A 20,069-nucleotide genomic window follows, 5' to 3' on the forward strand; every position below is an offset into this window, starting at 1 on the left:
CAAAACTAACGTACCCAATTCGGCTACAAGCTATGCTAACATAAGCTAGTAATTATCACGGCTACGGATTGTCGTATTCACATTCAAAAGACACTATTCGATATTTTGCCGACCGTAGTCTGAAAATTCAAAACAAACACACTCGACGTGACGCCTAGTCATGAGTATTGACGTATATTTCAGTGGCTTGTTTTGTCATACGGCAAGCTAGCTGCGGTGAGAGAGTGACAGTGTAATGTACTGCTCGAGCTGCCTTCCTTTGTGCTGTGTGGAAACAGATGTGGCTCACTTCTCACAGATGTCTTCATTTTCGTTTCTCTACCACAACGTTAGCGTGAAACTGGCTTCGAGGGACTCGTAGTACATTCAGAAACGTTTTCCATCGGCGTCCTTATATATATATATATATGATGCTTTTCGAGTTGTTCTCAAACATAGTTGTTGTCATGAAATGACTTAAATGGCTGTACAGTACAGTGAACCTCTTGCTTTTCGCTGGTGTTCATAACCCAGCCCGGACGCGAATAACGCAAGTTCGCGAGTAGTGGACGACGACCCCGTATTTTAAACGTCTTAATAGGTTAAACACTGAATAGACCTCAAACTATGATCCCCAAATAATGTCATAAACAAACTAATTTTACATTACCCTTAAAAAGAAATGAATATTTGATGTAGGAAAAAAACGCAACGAGCAGGTGAATCGCAGATTGCCAAGAGTTTACTGTATTCCTAGATCCTGTTGCTCCTAGAGCACAAAAGAATTTTGGGGGTAACGCATCATAGAGTCGAAAGCTCTGTCGTACTTCTTTTTTTCCAATCGAGTCCAGATTCATAAAAGTCTTGGCAGAGGTTACTGGGAGTCGTTGTCGTTTATCCACTTTCTTGTGCACAGTATATTGAAAAGTTACATGCCAATACTTTTGAGTTTTTGTCAAGTGCCGTTAACCCTGATGACTTGGTCAATGGCCTTTGTGTCACTTGCTGTCACACTGCTTTTGTAACCACATCTGTCTTTTTCTCTTCCTGGCTAAAACCACATTTCACCAATAGTTCCTTGGGGGGTTTTTTTTTGTTTTGTTTTTTGCCTGTCCACTGACGTGGAGTCGTGTGAAGGAAATGGGATCGTCATGTACTTTTAAATATTTAATAAAGTTGCATGCTTGCAAAGTGCTTATGTTTATACCTTTCGTCCCTCAGCTGGATGATGAAAAATGATGCCATGACAGACGGAAATGATCTGTAGTTTTTGAACAGGAGCTCTTGGGGCCTCCACATTGATATTGCAACATAACAAATTTCCCATGGGGAATATTGGAAATAGAAATACTACATTCCAGGGTCAAACTGCTACCATCATGGAATCTTTATTAACTGCACAAGCGATGGTTTAAGTAGCCTTTCAACATTCTTAATGGTCATACAAATGTGTTTAAAAAAAAGTTATGAATGAGGAAAGTGTGGAAAAAGCTGTGTAATAGACAGTACTAAACTGTCTTTAAAAACTGAAGTTTCAATGAGCCTCACCCTTAACTACTCCATTATTTGATAGAATTGTAAGTAGGATACTCGAATACTAAAAACACAGCGAGTTGACTACTGAAAAAAGTGATGAATGGACTAATCGATTAATCGCTGTTGACTCCAATGTTATGAACTTTGTGACGACTACAAAAAATATGAAGTCGTTTATCCTCTGGCTGCTAATGTTAGTTGATTCTTCATCTTCATTAGGTTTCTTGGTATTGTCCATGTTGAGCCCGTTTTTTTCCCCCCATATATGTGTTTTTAAAAAAAGGCAAATAAAATGTTGTAAATATACAAGTCGTTTAAATAGATATCTTTCCCCATCATCTGAGCAAATTTGTGATTTATTATCGGCTTTTTCAAACTTGCTGATCGAACCCAAAAACCCTTGATTGCATGAAGCCAAATTTTTATCTTCAAATGATGTTCAGCGCACAAAGAAAATCCACAGGAAACACGTCTGTTTGTTTTGGATCTCCCTTTTTTTTTGCAAAACACTCCGTAGTTGGGATGATGTCCAAGAGCAAAGATCCATAGTTCAGGTTTGGCCCCTGCCGCCCCTTTTTGTCTTCTGCGATTCAGCCTTCACTCTCCTCGCTATGCCAATTGTTAGCAGCGATGAATCTGGGTTGATTAGACGGAGGGCGAAACAAACGTGGACCGGTGTAAAACGGCGGTTGGAGAAGCATCCCTGCTTTCCTGGAAACTCACAAGCAAGCGAACAGATCATGGATTTTTGGAGGGTTAGAAAAATGTGAAAGGAAAGGTGGTTGTTGCTGGACAATGAAGTGGCAATGTTTTGGGGGAAACAAAGTGGTCTTTATGATGGCCTTTTAGAACGTCCCGACTCTCTGCTGTGACACGAGCGTTCACCATGTATCAACCAGGCTTTCCTGGGAACAAAAGTGTCAAGATACTTGTGTGAAAAGACAGCAATGAGTCATCCACGAAGGAAATTCGAGATTAATATTGCATCTACGTTGGTGGATGAGTGAACAGTGTGTTCCTGTGCCTCGGTTATCAACATTTTGTGTATATAAGGGGGAGGGAAAGGACCGAATTATTTGCAGTCGTCTGTAGAAGTGTATGTTACAGACTGCTTTTATTTACTTTTTTTTTTTTTTTTTTTTTTTACAGATCTCAGATGTGCGCTTATTAGAATGTGCATGTGAACCTACCTGAGTGTACATGTGTGCATTGTTGAGAATGATGAGAATTTAGCATGCCTAAGTAGCACAGACAGACATCTGTCGAGGCCACTTATGATGATGTCTTACCCTGGAGAATTTTCACCCCATCCCCCACTCCTGCTGTGTGTTATTCTCATGACACAAAACAGAATAATGAGATAATTCTTGGATTAGTCCTGTCCGTTTGGACTGTGTCAAGTTTAGACGACGGGATGCGACTCGGCACAAATTGACATCCCATGTTGATGTTTATTTTTGTAAATAAATGAGTGCAGCAAGGAGATGACCAAAGAAGCAGCATGACATGGCCGCCATCCAGTCAGCAGATCTCAGTATGATTTTGAATGTGAATACCTGCCACCACGATGGAACACGGCACTAAGAGAATCTTTTGCCCATTTTAAAAGATAATTTTACTGCTCATATTGTACTGAGCAGCTTTGACTCTTTAGTCAGAGTGACAGTGACACTGACATTAAATCGACACATTAATTTTCAATGTATTACTGATAAATGGGCTAACGTGAGGAGAGGAGGATTGTCAGCAGCAAAATATATTCATGAATAATATATTTGACCAAATCAGCAAATTTCCTTGCACCGTCTCAAATTTTAGGGACAAAATGCCACCATTTAGTGGCAGTCTGGAGCACCGAACATGCACAGTGGTATTATTTTTTGGTTGATATTTTGACAGTAAGTTAAGCATAACTTGGCCAAATATGCTATCGGGATAATGATTTTTGTAAGTACAGTTCAGTTGTACTAAGTACAGTAAGAATACATTTGTGCACAGGTACAATTTGCATTTAATTGTCAGTTAGCAATAACCTTTAATTGAATCAATATGTAAATAGTTTTTAATAGGGGTGTCATGATATCCAAATGTCACGATACGATAATATCACAATATTGTGGGGAGGTTGGCGATGCATAAAAACTCACGATACTGTACAAAAGCTCACGATATTGTGAAAAAAACCCCACAATATTCTGTTTTTGCACATAATAACAGCATTCACAAAGAAATAGGCTTGGCCAATCATGCGCTCATATCGGCGTTTAGCGTGGGTCTTAAACATAGGTGGCATAAAATTAAACCCCCAAAAAATTATTAAAATTATACTAACCACCAGAGGGTGCTGGAACTGCACAAATAGAAAAAAACTTGGGCTATTAAACAGATTTGCTGCTATTAATATCGTGACATGACGACGACGATATATCGTGGCAATTTTAATATCACGATTTTGCCGATATTGTGACATCCCTAGTTTTTAATTTGACCAATATTTAAGAGCAGACTTAATAATCAAACTGTGCCTATTGAACGGTTGGCTGACAATAATATGTCTACATTTTAGGAATAAAACCACTGTCTTGCTTTTGAAAAACACTACGCTCCTGTATTTTAATGTTGTTCAGTATGGTGCCACTTGGAGAACTAAGTATTTTTGAGGGGGTTCTCGGTGAAAATAGTTTGAGAACTGCTGACCTAGACATGAATTCCATCGCAGGGGATCAACTCTCTTGCTATGCTAGTAGTGTTGAGAAGAAACACACAAAAAAAAAACCAACACAACCGAGAGGCGTGACTAGAGGGCGTGGGGAGCCACGCAGCCTTCAATCAACGGCAAACGCTGTGAAGGTGTCACACGGGATGAGAGGCAACCAGCACTGCACGCCTGGATCAACAAGAGCGAACGGGCGGGATAAAAAAAGGCTAGTAATAGCTCAGCAGGCTCCACAGAGATGAATGGCAGAGGGTGGGAGATGTGAAATGAAAATGGGAAGTGTCTGATGAGACACTCCTCTTGACAAATATCTCCAGTGGCAACTTGTGATCATACTGTCATTTGGATTCCAAAAACATGTAAAATAGAATCATGAAATTCCAGTCTTGAGTCTGATGCTAAGGGAAGAGCACTGCATTTGTAATTTCATTTGTTCCAGGCAAGCCAATTTTCCGTAATATGCATTCCAAACGCGCTATGTGGTCATGTCAATACGACTGTAGTTGCAGTCACTCAAGTGGATAAATGTAGGGCAGACAATCTCTGCATACCTGTAACCGCGCTCGCTTTTGACACACGTTAACACCCGGCATGCCGACATTTTAACGCTCTTTACACTACACCCCACCAAAGATAACTGGCTTCATGCGTGTGCCTTTTGCAGCACACGTTGGAACCTCTGAGGTTGGACACAATCCAGTCCAGTTTCTCCAATTTCCCGGAGGCATTAATGAAACTAGACATCATCTGTGGCTATAAAGCCTTCTATTAACTTTATAGGCAATGTATTAAGTAAGTTTTAAAGTATTAAATGCGCAGAGGGTGATTCCGCTCTGTGCCTCGGAGACTATTCAGAAAAGAAAGCGCAGCTGACTTGGCCGAGCACCTTTTGCTTTATTCTAGAAATAGTTTTAAGCCACATTTTTTCAGATCAGCCTGGACGGAGATCTGCGCATATGTCTTTTCTCTTCTCCTGACCATTTCCTGTTCTGTGGGTATAAATTAGGAGCGAAATGGTTAACTGATTAACTCAAATCATTTGATTCCCAAACAGGCTAATGCACTGCAGAGGTCATTTTGCACTGTCCATAAAGCAAACCGTCATGTTATTGTTCAACTCGTAATAAGACTGATAAACGTAGCGAGGCCGGCCTGTGTTTACCTTCTGGGCGGAACGAAAACGGAGCAAAGTGTCCGCTAATTGGATGTCTCTCCTTTTTGATCCGGCAAGTCTTTGATCTATATGTCGTGGGGCGGTAGCTGTGGAAGTAAAGAACATGCCATTGATCCACGACAAACCATTATTCGCTTATCTCGTTCACCCTCTGTCTCTATTGACCCGGCGCTCTACAGCCATCTTGGTTCACCTGCCCCTCAGTTTTATTTACCACGGGAGGTGAATTAAGAGCCCTCTTATTGGTCTGAATCACTGCAGTAGCTCACTCCTTCCCGTGTGTTTGCGGGCGCCGTGGTATTCATCACCACTGGCAGAAGAGCCACTTGCTGTAATTGACGACAATCTAATGGGGATAAGTTGTAGCGGCTTGAGAGATGGCCGCGATCAATTATTCATTGTACACGGTGCGGGATGCTCATCGGTGGCCAATACCGTCGTATAACTATTAAATCCCGAACAGATGAGTTTTTGATCGTACCTGCTCTCCGGCCGATGGCGTTCCGCCTAATTGCACGCGAGTGCGTGTTTGCTCCGAGGCAAATAGATGGCTTTTGTGTCGATTAATAATGTAGACTGTTTTTGCACGACGGAGCCCAGTGTTTTCCTGTGAAGTCACTCGCTCCTTTTATGAATATTTCATCACAGCGGCTAATGAATCCAACGGGTGCGGGCCCAGTATAACCAAGCTAACGGCCCTTTTGCTGCCGCGCAGGAAGACAGCTGGGTCCCTGATAAATTCTAACCTGATTACCGCCGATGCTGACGGACATGCATATTAGTGATGAATGGGACGGTGTGTTTAGCGGTAAATCGTTTTTGGCAGTGAGGAAAGATGCAGAAAAGTGACAAAAGCCAACAAAGACTCGGAGGGGGTCCTCCATTTATGATGGAGTTCCGTTCTTAAAGCGGAAGTCAACCCGAACATATTTTTTTTCAAGAATAGGTTCCCAGCAGGCCCACTAGTTGAAACACGGAATTCCGATTAATTTAGCCTATGTGGAATATAAGTTAAGCAAGGAAAATGCACTCGTTTTTAGCCATCTCCGGGGGCGGCCATTTTGTCTTCTGTCGACTGAAAATGACATCACAACTGCTCACAACGACCAATCACGACTGACCTGTTTTCTGAATCTGAGCCGTCTGAACACTTATTCCACAAACGCAATATTTATCAGAATGCCCCGTTTCAACTAGTGGGCTTGCATAGAACATATTCTTGAAAAAAATAAAAAATGTTTATGTTGACGAAGCAGTGACGAAACACGGATACGAAAATACCCAGGTTACCGTAGCGCTATCTAGCAGCTAGTACGCTGAAAGCGGATGCAGTTAAAATTGATCCAAAAGAACACCCTGGGTTCTGCCGTTTGCCAGTCTACGGCAAGGGATACTGGAGGTGAAAGAAAGTTGTTTTGAACTAAAAAGGAAAATCTTTCCGTAGGTTGACGTGGCTGTGTTAGCGCATCGGTGTACACGCCGATATGTTCCGATGTAGATAAAATGTGTTTTCATGTGTTTGGACTATGACATTGCTTTTCGCCAAAAGTACAATTAGTAACCTGTTCGAGTTGATTCGGGACTTGCTGCCTTAACGGTAAACAAATAGCGAACTCTTTTTGCGACACCACCGAAAGTTAAGTGGACTCATTAAAAGTGGAAGTCATTTTGCCCAGCGTTAGCGAGTGTTTCATGATAGTTGGAGATGGTTGTCGATCGTCATGTGGATGGCTGAGCAGAAGTGCTGCGAAGTAGCTTTCTACTTACTGTTTTTGTTCCCGTTACTTTAGAATAGATAAGACCCTCAGCCGGCGTCAACAAGTTTTTGTTGTGTATTGCGTTTGAGTCCCTGTGTTTTTTGTTTCGTTTTTTTTTTTTGTCAAGTAAGAGTGAAGATGTAGACCGCTTGCTCGCTAGCCACGAAATGGTTAGCTCCCATCTAATTAGTGGTTGAATACGTTTTATTTTTCTGCAACAGTGTTAAAGTCAGCAAAGCAACGTATTACTTTGACTTAGACTTGTGTGGCAATTTTTGTTTGTGACAAACGTTTTGAGGTTCCACTCTTGTCTTTTGGGACATTGTGACTCTTCAGTGGTGCCTTTTTACAGGCACGGCAGGAAGACAGCCTGCACTTTTATTTTTACCCCTACGAAAGGGGGTCATTTTGTCATCGTCGCTTTCTCTTGTCTGTCTGGAGTACACAAGAAACCAGAGTTTCAATTTTCATGTGACTCAACTCAACGTGTGTGAAGTTAAGACCGGGGGGGGGGGGGGGGGAAGCAGTCGCATTTGGGGAATTATTTGCGGCTTTGAACATTGAAGAATTCTGGTTCTTAATTTCTCAGGAAATGACATGCACCTTAGGGGATCATTTCTTGAGGCTCTCATGTTAGCTGCGCTATCAGTTCATGTGCAGTAATGATAGACTGATTAATCACACACACACACACACACACACACACACACACACACACACACACACACTGGTTCCTCGTGAGTGCTAAGCGTGATTTAGCAGCTTAAGGAAGTCACACTTCCCTGGGTGATCTCCATGTGCACTGGCAGCCTTTGGCGCTCACTCGGACCACCGGCGCACAGCCACTTTTGCTCACCAAACACACGTCGGATGCTATAAAGCCAACTGTGTGTGTCAGGTTTTGTTTTGGAAGTGGCATCGGCCACTTCTGTCTACCTAACACGCACAGACCCAATGCAGCAAATGCTCTCAAACGTGGTTGCGGTTCATCTCGGCAACCTGTACGCTTTTGTATCACAGTGTAGAACGATTTTACAGTGGCGCTATTAGCCTCATCTCCCTGGACGCAGCTTCGATTCAGGCCACCCAGAGAGAGAGAGAGAGAAAGAGAGTGATGGGGGGGGGGACTCAGGAGGGGGTTATACAGATCTGTGGTAATAAACAGATTGAAAAGATAACACGTGTAACTGGTTTCCGTTGTGCCGTTTAAAAATAACCATGCAGGTTCCAAAATTAATAATGAGCTTGGCTTGCTAGTTTTTGGTGAATGAGCCCCTTGTGTCTTCCGTGCCTCGGTGGCCGCGTTGTAAGTTATTAATGTTTCGTTTTCTGTTGGTCTATCCGCCCGAGCTCCGGCGCCCATCCTCCTCCTGATAACGCTCCTAACCACCTCCCTCTTCCTCTGTGCGTGCGTGCATGCGCGCGTGCGGAGGTCAGGAGCCGCCGGGGGTTTATGGGACAAGAATGTTTCATTCAAGTGATCAATATTGAATATCCGCACGGGAGTCAGGTGAGCGTATGGAAAGAGAGCCACGGCATGGATTTTACCACCACGTTGCTAGCTTGGCTTACACTGAGATGGCGGCAACTCAAGCTGAAACAGAAGACCCAGCGTTTCGATGCCTTATACGCAGTCCCGAGAGGAACTGGGAACTCTTTTGCACATTTTTCCAGCCAGCAAGGCGGAAAAAGCACAGCGTTGACTGGCAATGCCAGTGCTGTTTGCACAAAGGCAGAATGAAAGCGGTGTAATTGGCCACCATTCATTTTTCAAAGGAGGTGAGCAAACTCACTGTAGCTCCAATCCTAAAATTGCACCGTCACAGCAGCTGACACTTGGATTTGTTTGAGTTTAAGAATAAAGACATTCACATATTCGCAGATTTATTTTCAATATTTCCAAAAAAAAAAAAAAAATGGGGGTGAGGTTATTTCCCCCGTTATTTGTGGAAAATGTTTAATGTTTATCTGCGGTTGAATTTGGGGGGTTTTGATTAACCCCACCTCCACCACCACCCTGTGCGTTTCAATGAGCATCAATTATACGCAGATTTTTTTCTATTTGCGGGCCACCCTGGTCCCTATCGCAAGATGCCATCCGTTACATTAGCACAATAACCTTCAGGCTTCCTCTAGAAAAAGAAAGAGTCAGGAAATGCCCACTAGAGCATCTGAAATGTATTTGGGATTAATCGGAGGCACTTTAAACGCTCACAGGTGTGTGCTGACTCCCATTGAACATGAGTGCGAATGTGATTGGTTAATTCGTAACACGGCTACGTCCCTCTTATAAAAGGATTTGTGTAATCACATTATTTCAAAGATTTTTTTAAGTCACTTTCAAAATGAAATTGCCTTGTAAAGGTTATAGGTCACACTAATGATAGAGGAAAAAAAATTGAGATTATTTAACTTGGACTCATGACCACTAAAATCTGGCATTTGAACAGGGGTGCAAAGACTTTTTTTTTAATGACCATTACAAGAAGTTGAAATAAAATCACACAGGTCTAATTTAGGGCGTACAACACTGGCATCAAAATAGGAGTTCAAAACATTCAGATGTAGATTCACCCATCGCATTGAAAATATCTAAAATGTATTCATCGCACGTTCAAGTATATTTTGAATACTCTGAAATTCAATGACTTTGTCAAATTCTAAACTGCGGAAATAATGTATAACGTACGTAATTATTCACGGTTACATTACATCACGGTATTCAGAAGCAGTTTGAAAGCAGAAAGATTTGTTATGATCTGTGGAGAACTGATGTTCTCCAAAAAACAGGACGAGGATTTAAATGAAGAAAAGATGGGTCTCTGTTAGAGGTGTAACGTTCTAAATTAAGATAAGAACTAGTGGTGGGGGATATGGCAACAATATCATATCGCAATTTTTAAAAAGAAAATCACGATTTTATCGTGATTCCTTTTTTACAGTTTTTTTACACTAATTTGTACACACAATTTTCCTCATGTTAAACATACAAAACAAATATAAAATGTATATAAAACCCTAAAAAAACAAACATTTTAAGATACCTAAGCTTTCTGAACAGGTTTCAATTTAAATTCTGCGATTTTTATCCAAATGTGCAGTGAACGTACACATAAAAGGCAACACAACGTAATTCTAAAAACTCAACTCATACTCCATTGTGGTGTTGTACAGAGCTGGAACGCCGAAAAGTGTGTCAATGTCTGAAAATGGATGAATTGTATATTGCAGAATGGAATACATGAGGGTGTATATAAAAAAAAAAATTTAAATTCTGTTATGAATGACATGATAGAAAAATGAATCTTGCTCAGGTATGTTACCTTGTTTCCCTTTTTGGCCTATGCAAAGCAACATTAGCCTGAAAGCAAAATGGCCTCCAGTGTGCACAGTGAAACATATTGGGTCTCTCTCATGCACACACACACACACACACACCAAGACAGACAAAGGCCCTCTTATTTCGACCCTCGTGAACTCTATTAGGGTTTATTACCCTCGCTTTGTCCCCAGTGAACACCCTGGCGTATCTGCCGGCAAAGCGGGGGCACACGGTCGCAAGAGCGAAGTAAGGTAGCAAGACCGGGGGGGAGGGTGGGCGTTTACACACTCGATTCGGGCGCTGGCGAGGGAGTGTCGCAAAACGATTTACATTGCAGAGTACGGCGAGATTGGATTGATTCAGCTGTCAAACAGGTTGAGATTTGTGGGACGTTGTTGCAGGGGAGGATCAAAAGGAGTCTGTTATGCTTCGGGCTGTTTTAAGAGGCTCCCCTTAACGTACTCCAGAAGACTGCTGTGACCTGAGACACGCTTTAGCCCAAAATTAGTCAAATGCCGGATGACCGCATTTTGAGTTGAAGTGAATTTTTAGTTGTTAAGTGGCTATCTTTGAGCTGAAAATGGCAAAAAAAAAAACAACAGAGATTTGAATATCGCGTTTATCTACTCCGGATCGGTCACCAGCCAATCGTTGGACACATATAGACAAGCGGCCTATTCACACTCACGTTCACACGTATTGTCCATTTAGAGTCTTCACTGAACCTAACATGCACCTTCTTGAAACCTTCTTGGAACGTGCACGTTGAGGATTACATTTTATGATCTCATTCACTGCAATGGACGTTAATATGCGGCAACTGGAATCCAACCGCTTACTGGCTTACCGACGTGTATGCATTCATCAAGTGCGTTTTTTAAAAATAGAGTTGTGAAAGAGGCCCTGGAATTCGGGTTTGTAAGCCACTGTAATGACTAACAGATCCCCGTTGATGGCGCCAGTCCATCGCTTCGCGATGTGCACAGGTTTTGAGTAGAAGATAAAGATAAGGGGCTAAAAGGAGGGGGTGAATCTTGGCTTGCCACGTCGCTTATGAGGGAGAGAAATGCCAGCACTTTAGAGGTCGGATGAGTTTAGGTACCTGACACTCGAACTGAGTATGCATATTTATGGTCCAAACAGAGTATGTGCCGCATTCGGTAGTTGGACGTATGTGTCACAATTGTGAGAAAAAGATGTAGGTCATAAAGTGAATAAGCAATGGCATGTAGAAAAAAAAGTCACTGACATTCAACTCGAGCCATGAGTCAACAACCATTGCTCACGGTGCATTTTTGCAAAGATTATTTTTGCCATTGAAAGTCTTGTTTTATAGTGTGAAGTGTGACAAATGCAAAAAAAAAATAATGTCAAAGTCACTGTTCTGCTTAAAATGTTACTTTATTTTCCCGTAAAAGCGTATTTTCTCTCTTTTTTTTTTGTCAGACACCGTGTTTTTGATTAAAGAGACTCACGTCCAACTGCTTGTTACTAAAGAAAGGAAAAAGGCTAGAATCAAATAACTTGAGAGAGTCTCCTTTTTTCTCTGGTGCTTATATTGTCCCAGAACTTAATATTCTGTAGCTCAGCCCTGGGGGAACTCCCGTTTTGTCTTTTTGCAGGTCATGGAGAGCGGTTTTCCGTGCTAGAGGTGCGATCTGGGACACAGCCAGCAGCAGGGTTGGCAGTTTGGGCCGTAGCAGCAATCATCTCGTGGTCATGTTTGCAACTGCAGTCTGATGCCCACCCTCCCCTCAGCGCTGGCCATGGACGGGGAGAACTACCTGCATCCAGAAGGCCCTCAGCTGGACACCAGCTTGTTTTCTGTCGCCTCCTCAAACATGGAGGTACCCCAAAGCGCCTGCAATGCGCCTCTTCATCTGTTGTTTCTGTACATGAACTTCTTTATTTATTTATTTTTTTTTTTGTAGAGTTCCCTCTTTGCCCCCTCTGGCTCCTGGAGGTCCTTCTCTCAGCAGGCTGGATATAGCGTGCACTGCCCTATGCAATCTGGAAACCAGTAAGTTTTTTTTTTTTTTTTTTTTTTTTTTTAACAACCAATTGTATTGATGCAGTTTTGTCACTTAATCGATTTTATTGAATGTTTTCCATTTTTGAGATAAGTGTCATGACAAAAGAGCGTGATTCGAGGCTTTCACATACCGTAATGCAGTATTTGTGTCGGATAGAGATCGAGCCGGCCTGCCAATAATGAAAGTTCACATATAATTCATTGACACCCATTTAAATGCAGTTGGACTAGAATTTTTTTTTTTTTTTTTTTTTTTTAAACCACCCCAAAATTCTTCCAAAACCGCCAACGCTAAAATATGTTTTCAATGAAAACAACTCCCGAACAAAGGTTACAATATCGAGAAAAGGGGAATTTGGCCACTTGACCATTCTGTGAATGTTGTTGTTGCCATGGCGACAGCAACCCCACAAAGCGAAACATGATTTAATTTCAGACATGGATTGTGTACGTGTGTGTGTATATATATATATATATATATATATATATATATATATATATATATATATATATATATATATATATAGTACTGCGTTTAACACAGTTTTAGTTTGCTGTTAGTACACCACATACACAGGGTATCCCAAAAATTGTCCTCACTCTTTGACAGACCACCATGTATATATATGTGGATATAAGTCTAAATTAAAGACGTTATCGTCAAATTTGAAAAATCATCATCTATTGGCTCCTTGGTGTCCGTCAAGCCGAGCAACTCCCGGAGGCCAGAGGAGGTGTCCAGGTTTTGCTTGAGACCGTCTTTAATCTGACAGTGTCTTTCGACTTTATGACCTCATAGCTGAATTAGAGGTGACAGTCAAAGGATGTGTGTACGTGAGCACAAGAGGGCCTGTGCGGGCTGCGCTCTCTCCGTGCGCATCACAACACTGCTGATCAGGTGGATTGCGTCTTGTCAGGACAGGTGACTTGAAAGTAATCGATACACTCACTGAAAGGCAAGGCAGCTTTATTTATATAGTGCATTTCGTTCTCAGTTTAACCCAATGCGCTCTAGGTTGTTAAAAGTACATTTTAAAACAAAGCATGAAAAACAAAGTATAGAAATAAATTGATAGCTTACTAAAAGAACGTATGATGCAGTAGATGATCTCACAGAACAACGGAGAAGTCATTTTTTTCTTTTTTTTTCTTTTTTACCTCAGTGGTTCCACACACTAACTTTTTATCCTCGGATTTAAAGAGATCTGTTAACAAAACACGGTTTTGTAACAGCCTGTTTGATGGAAGTGAATCAAGGTATGCCGGATACTCTTCTAACTTGTTGACACTGCCCGCAGACAGACTCTATGGATAATTGCAACCTGTTGATAGCATGCAGGTTTCACATTTCATAATTGCGCTGGCTGGAAGGAAGCGAATCCTCAGAGTTACTTAATATCAGGCGACATTGTTCCTGTAGACGTGCGGTAAAGCGTAGCCCGTCCGTGCTATCGTGCAAATGAATATTTAGCAGTACTGAAGTGTGTTCTTAGTACAGTAGCACCTCAAAGGTCCACCACAGTCTCATCCGATCTGCTCGTGAGCATATTTCTATTTTTACAATTTGACCATTTAAGTCAATATTTGCATTCCATCATCAAAAGTTTAACTGTACAGGGAATGTTTCGAACATTATGACCCGAATTCGAAACTCAAAATGCGGCGTAGGCTCTACCACGAACCTATGCCAATGTAGTAATAACATTATTTACGGTAACTAGTTATCTGAAAAATAGTCGTAAATATAAAGTAATATGAGTATGGTGATGAAGGAGTTTGTCTTCTTGTGCCGCCTGACAGTCTTTTTGCATACCGTTTGTAATCACAATAAAAGTAAATGCAGTGGTATCTTGACTTACAAGGGCATCAAAGTTAGGAGTTTTGAGCCACTGCCTTTTTTTTTTTTTTTTTCCGCTTAGTGTTAGAAGCGCATGGAGAAGAACTCCCATGATATTGCTGAGGCTTTTTAATGGGGTGAACCCATTGCCGTTTTCTTGCTGGTCATCACCTCCTCCTCCTCAGTAAAAGTAAATCCGGGGCTTTTCATTTCTTTAGGTGACTAATCCATATTGCTGAGCTGCAGCCGACTTGGCCTCCAAACAAGGGGGGAAGGCACCAGGCCACTGTCTAAAAACACCATAAGGGAAATATTATCAAAATTGACAGTGCTCTGAGCTTGCATTTTCCACCATCTCGACATGGTGAAATACTACAGCAGACCAGTTCAGCAGATCGTATGGTAGTTTAATCTTGCGTATTTTGTGTTGTTTTGCCTTTCACTTGTATGGATTAGCTCTTGTATATCGCGAGAGCTAATGGGGATCCAATAACAACAACAACAACCAAGTCTCGTCGCGAACGTGTTTACCAGCAACCAAACCAGTTAAGCATGTTTGACCATTTTAGTGTGTGGTAAAGTTTTTGTTAGGACCATGCGCTAAGATGTGAGGATGAAGTGACATCCAAGTCGTAAGTCCTTTTCACACTGCACTTAAGCAAGTGAGTCATCGACCAACCAATCCGTTTGTATGTGCTGCCGCAGTGCAACAACGCGGTGCCATGCCCTGGTTATGCTCCTCCTGATTAGAAGCAAAACCAGGTCTTAACTCCTTTATGCCCAAACGGCGGTAAAAAGCAACAGGTTACTTCCTGTTGGGAAGCTTAGCAACCTGTGCCAAATGTGGGCCCCATCCTGCCATCGTCCCTTACAGCCTATCTCATGGTGGGCGCCGCAAATGACCAAGTGCTGTTTGTAAGGGCCTGCACGCCACACGGAAAACATAAATGCCCCTCAATGTCATTTTGGCACGACAAGTCCCTACCTTGACTGCGCGGATTGGTGAAAAGATGTGTTCCGTGCCACTGACAGAGGACACCTCGGATGTTCTGCAAGTCAAATCAGCTGCTTTGCTTAACTTGCCATGCACTTGGGTCAGTATGACTTATCATATCATGTGTCATGTGAAGGCTTTAAGGGCCAGGAAGGGGATTTCCAATTTGAGAAAATGTTTCCCTTCATTTTATTTCATCAATTGCTTGAAAGCAAAAGCATGCAAGGACGTTTGTGTGTTGCTTGTCCGTCCGTCCTCAGCAAATGTTGCTTTTTAACCCAATTTTTGGGGGGGGGTCAGCCCCGACCTTTTTCCACCCAGTGACATGCTCAATATTTAACAGATTTTTTTTTTTTATTTTATTTTTTTTATCTTCTACTGTTCGGGTGTGTTAAAACATCCCGTGATCTCTGACCCGTGCTTGAGGACACCGAGACAAATCCTGCAAATAGCTTTGGCAGAGCTCTGAGCTCTGGCATGTGATTGGTGGACAAGCAACGTGGCTCCGCGCTACAACGGTTCCACCTGAACAAAGGTTTGCCTTTGGTGTTTGGGTGTGTGCGCTATTCACCTTTTTCAAAACGCGGAGGCTCGTAACGATATAATGAGCCACACTCACGCAATGAAGTGGAATTACCGTGGGTTGGTGGCTGGTTTACAGGAGAATGATCAAAGTGAAACCTCCAGAGTTGATGTCAGTTGACTTGCAAGTTATTCTTATTTCAGAACTCATTTTCAGTGGAAATAATGTCATGTGAATTATTTAATTCCCTAATTTTTAGAAACATACTAGTCATGCTAGTGTAACAATGAGTTAATCCGTTTGTAATAAAACTTCTATAAGCGAAAGTTCTTCAAAGTCGCCTGACATCATATCATACCTTTATATGGCATACGTAACAGAAAGGGAACACGAAATTGTTTGCAGAGAATCCGTATATCATTTGATTTTTTTTCAGTTGAAAATATATATATATATATTTTTTTTTTAATCCCCCCCCAAAAAAAATTTTAAAAAAGTATCTTGATACAGAAATCATACCACGGAAGAAAACCTAAAACATCCGTCAAGTATCAGAATCATCAATGACAAAACGTGTGGAGACATTCGTGAAAATTATGCTTACCGGTGATTTTTTTTTTTTTAAGGCAGCTGCTCAGATATTATACATTTTAATGTTATTGAAAATTTTAAGCAAATATAAAATCTCTGCTGAGATCTGAAGTCTTAAAATATTTTCCAAAAAAAAATTGTAATTAGTAACCTTTTTTTTTTTTTTTTTTTTTTTTTTTTTTTTACTAAAAAAAGCATAACCTCTTTTTCTCTCTCTCTCTCTCTCTTTCTCTCACTCTCTCTGTCTCTCTCCAGGCAATACCACTTGAACAGCAGCAGCGCCACCACCGCCACTACACCGGATGTGCACCTTGACATGTACTCTGCGTTCTCAGACATGGATTTCTCCTGCCTCAACCTCCCCAGAAATGGCGATTTCCAGGTTGGTGAACGGCGAGGAGTAAAAAAAAAAAAAAAAAAAAAAGTTTCTCCCTCACTTATCAGAGGGAGGGATCTCAGCCTTTCATCCCGTCTTGCTCCTGTGTGCGTATGTGTGTGCATTCATTCACCTCGCCTAATGTGCCATAGAGCCCACTGATTAAAGCCTTGTGTAGTCTAGACAACCGCACTGCATGTCCACACATGTCATCACTGGGACGCTGTAATTTGACATTCTTCTGCACTTCAACTCAACCAGAAATCAAGATCAGAGTTGTGTCAATGAATTGTTAGAACGTTTTGAAACCAAGACGTCATAAATGGTTTGGGGTTAGGGTCTTTTTACTAACCCGGAATTCTGGCTGAGGATGACATGAATCCATAATCCCGTTGCAATTTTTCCGTTTCGCAGCTTGACAATTAGCACCTTGCAATTTGAATAAGATTAACAAGTACGCACTATTGTTGCAAGGCAAAATAAAGACGCCAGCCGGTATATGATGCTGAATCTGCAAGATTTTAATTCAGCCTCACTTCAAAGGTCAAACCCCCATCCCCACGTCCCTGACCAAAAGCGACGCCCTCACAAACGTGCACGTTGCACAACCTGGCGTCACCAAAGGCGACTGCACTGCATGGCTTAGTCATGTTGTAAAGTTAACATAACGCGAAGTGTGACCGGTTTGATGTTGTAATATTTGCATGAATGTACAATAGAAAGTAGAAGAGAGGTGATCAACTGAGAATGACGACCTGCGGTGGTTTTCCAGGTCAAGCGATGTAGCCGTCTGCATAGAAAATGACTATTACGTATGTTTACACTTGATTTGTCTTGAGGGCTGTCCTGTTCCTTTGTTGCTAACCCAAGTTCAAAAATCCAGCCAGGATAACTATTATGATGGGGCTGGGTGCTACTGTAGCCGGCAGAGCGCTTGCACGTGAGCGACTGCATGTGGGAAAATGATTCCGATTATTGGGTCATGCCCTCTGTCTCTGCAGTCTCTGATTGGCTAGTTTTCTTGTGCCGTGATAAGTTTGAAATTTAAAAGCATAAGATGGGGCCAGAGAGGGATGATTTTCCAAAATACAATACAATACAATACAATTTTATTTATGTAGCGCATTTCATAACAGCTAGAGCTGTAACAAAGCACTTAAAAAAATAACATTTTAATAATATTCTACTGTCTGTCTACTGCTGTATTGTTTAAAGGGGTAGCCCACCATTTTCGTAGAGTTCTCTCTTGAATTCTAACGTGGTTTTCGTCTTCTTTTATCAAACCAAGTTGAAAGTTACTGGACACCTATCGCCCCAGAATCAGTTGAATAAATAAGCACAAAAATCTTTTAAAATGCTACCGATGACACGCGAGTGTGACGCTCAGTGTCATGGGAGGTGCTGCAGCCTTACAAGAACTCACGCTCAATAAAATTTGCGCATGCTGAGGAGATGCTCTGGGTACTCGATTCCAGGAAAGGAGAGGCCGGGTGACGCCGGCAGACAAGTTTGGTACAGACCATTTTCAACTGCACGAAAACCAAGCGGATGTGCGAAAACCGGGACTAGCCTCCAAAAAAGGCCAGAAAAACAAATCTCACGAAAAGTAGGGCATATGAAAACCGAGGTTCCTTTGTACTTTTGTGACACTTAATGAATTGCCTGTAAGAGTGATCTGTAATGATAAATTGTTTAAACGCTGCATCATATTTCATAATTATATTATTATGACCCTTAGAGGACTTCTTAAATACATTGAATGGGCGCTTCAAGGAAAAACATTTAAAAAAAACATTTAGCCAAAAGCGGAGCACTCGATCATGTTAGACGTCTTATTTCACAACCACTGATAAACATCAGCTTCTGCCACTGTTTCATTTATGGACAGTGACGGCAGCTCGCGTGACAAGTTTTGATCAATGCACAGCCCTTGCTCAATCATGGCACAAGACACACGTTTGCATTCATGTAATGTAAGAATTAAGAGGATTTGTAGACGCTAGTGTCCTACTCCAAACTTTCCACGCAGACTAGTGTGGGATTTGTGAAATAAAGGACATTTAAGAAAAAAAAATGCTGTAGTGTATATACAGAGCCTCCATAATTAGAACACAATGAGTTAGCTATTTAATTGCTACTCAGTAAAGCGGAAACATGCACATGTGACAAACACTCTCCATAACTGCCTCTCTAACACAGGCCGAACTTAGCTCCTCCCCGACATTCAAAGATCTTAAGGCCTAGATACACCAATCGGACGTTGGTAAGCGTCGGGGCGTCGGATTGCGCCTTCTGTTTGATGTAGCGAACACCGTCGTTAAGTCGGTGGGCGTTTCAGCATGTTGAATCGGCGTCGTGACATTTGGTCACTCTGATTGGCTGTTGGCCAGCAAATCAGCGCACGGGGCGAAAACAGGAAGTGACAATCGCGGATAAACAGTGAGCACGCCTTTGCCGCCTTAATCTTCTTACAACTACAAGAGTGAGGGTTGAATGCATTGTTTACGTTTGTATAGTCTGCCCCCGGTTGGGTTTTTCTAACCCTGAGGAATAGCGACTACCGCCGCCGATGGTGTGGAGGAGTATTGCAACTCACACATGCGCAAAAGGTACTTTTCTATGTCCAGTTCCTGGTCTGTGGTTATCATTACACTTTCCTTTAGCGGCTCACTTTGCTGAAGATTTATTTCAGGGTAAAATTGAGTTTTGAGCTCCAAATTTTCAAACTTTGGGGCCCATTGATGTATTTTTCTCCGCTCATTAAGTTCACAGCTGAGGATAGATGCACACACAAACACAAGTTTTACTACTATTTCATGTTTGATGTGTCAAGATAAGCATGTTATGTGGAAGTGGGAAGTGTTTTAAAATGTGTGACCTAGTGATCATGTGCTAGATCTTAGTTGTGTTTATCTTGGTTGTTTTTTTTTTTGTTTTTTTTTTTTTCCCTCAAAACCCTTTGCAGGCAGAGAGCAGACACAGGAGTCTTTCTTTGCTGCGTGTGTAGGATTGTGAGTGAAGAACAGTTTGTTTTTCACCCCTGGACTTGTTGTCTTTAGACTCTCCCTCCTCTTATGGGAGACACGCAAACACAATGGCCATCACAGGTGCTCCAGTTTGTGCTTTATCACCTGACCCTTTGGGTTTTGGACACGCCCTTTAATGGGAGGGGTGTTGGCTAAATGGCTTGGGGGTTGGGTTTCGGTTTGTTTCGGGGCGGGATTTTTATACG

General features: G+C 41.9%; 1 protein-coding gene across 3 annotated transcripts in view; it reads left to right on the forward strand.

The window, feature by feature from the left end:
- Positions 1–20,069, forward strand: part of sbno2b (strawberry notch homolog 2b) — a 50,648-nt gene that overhangs the window by 622 nt on the left and 29,957 nt on the right. For 2 of the 3 annotated variants that reach the window (XM_086047184.1, XM_086047185.1), the window contains exons 2-4: positions 12,107–12,331; positions 12,416–12,504; positions 16,717–16,843. In XM_086047184.1, the coding sequence (XP_085903310.1) occupies positions 12,224–12,331; positions 12,416–12,504; positions 16,717–16,843 (324 nt within the window). In that variant the 5' untranslated portion in view covers positions 12,107–12,223. Of the gene's footprint in view, positions 1–12,106; positions 12,332–12,415; positions 12,505–13,339; positions 13,473–16,716; positions 16,844–20,069 lie in introns of those variants that run through there. The other variant, XM_086047187.1, reaches the window with a different exon arrangement.

This window comes from Filicampus tigris, chromosome 12 (genome assembly GCF_054856515.1).
Source record: "Filicampus tigris isolate MCC_2025a chromosome 12, RoL_Ftig_1.0, whole genome shotgun sequence".
NCBI lineage: Eukaryota > Metazoa > Chordata > Actinopteri > Syngnathiformes > Syngnathidae > Filicampus > Filicampus tigris.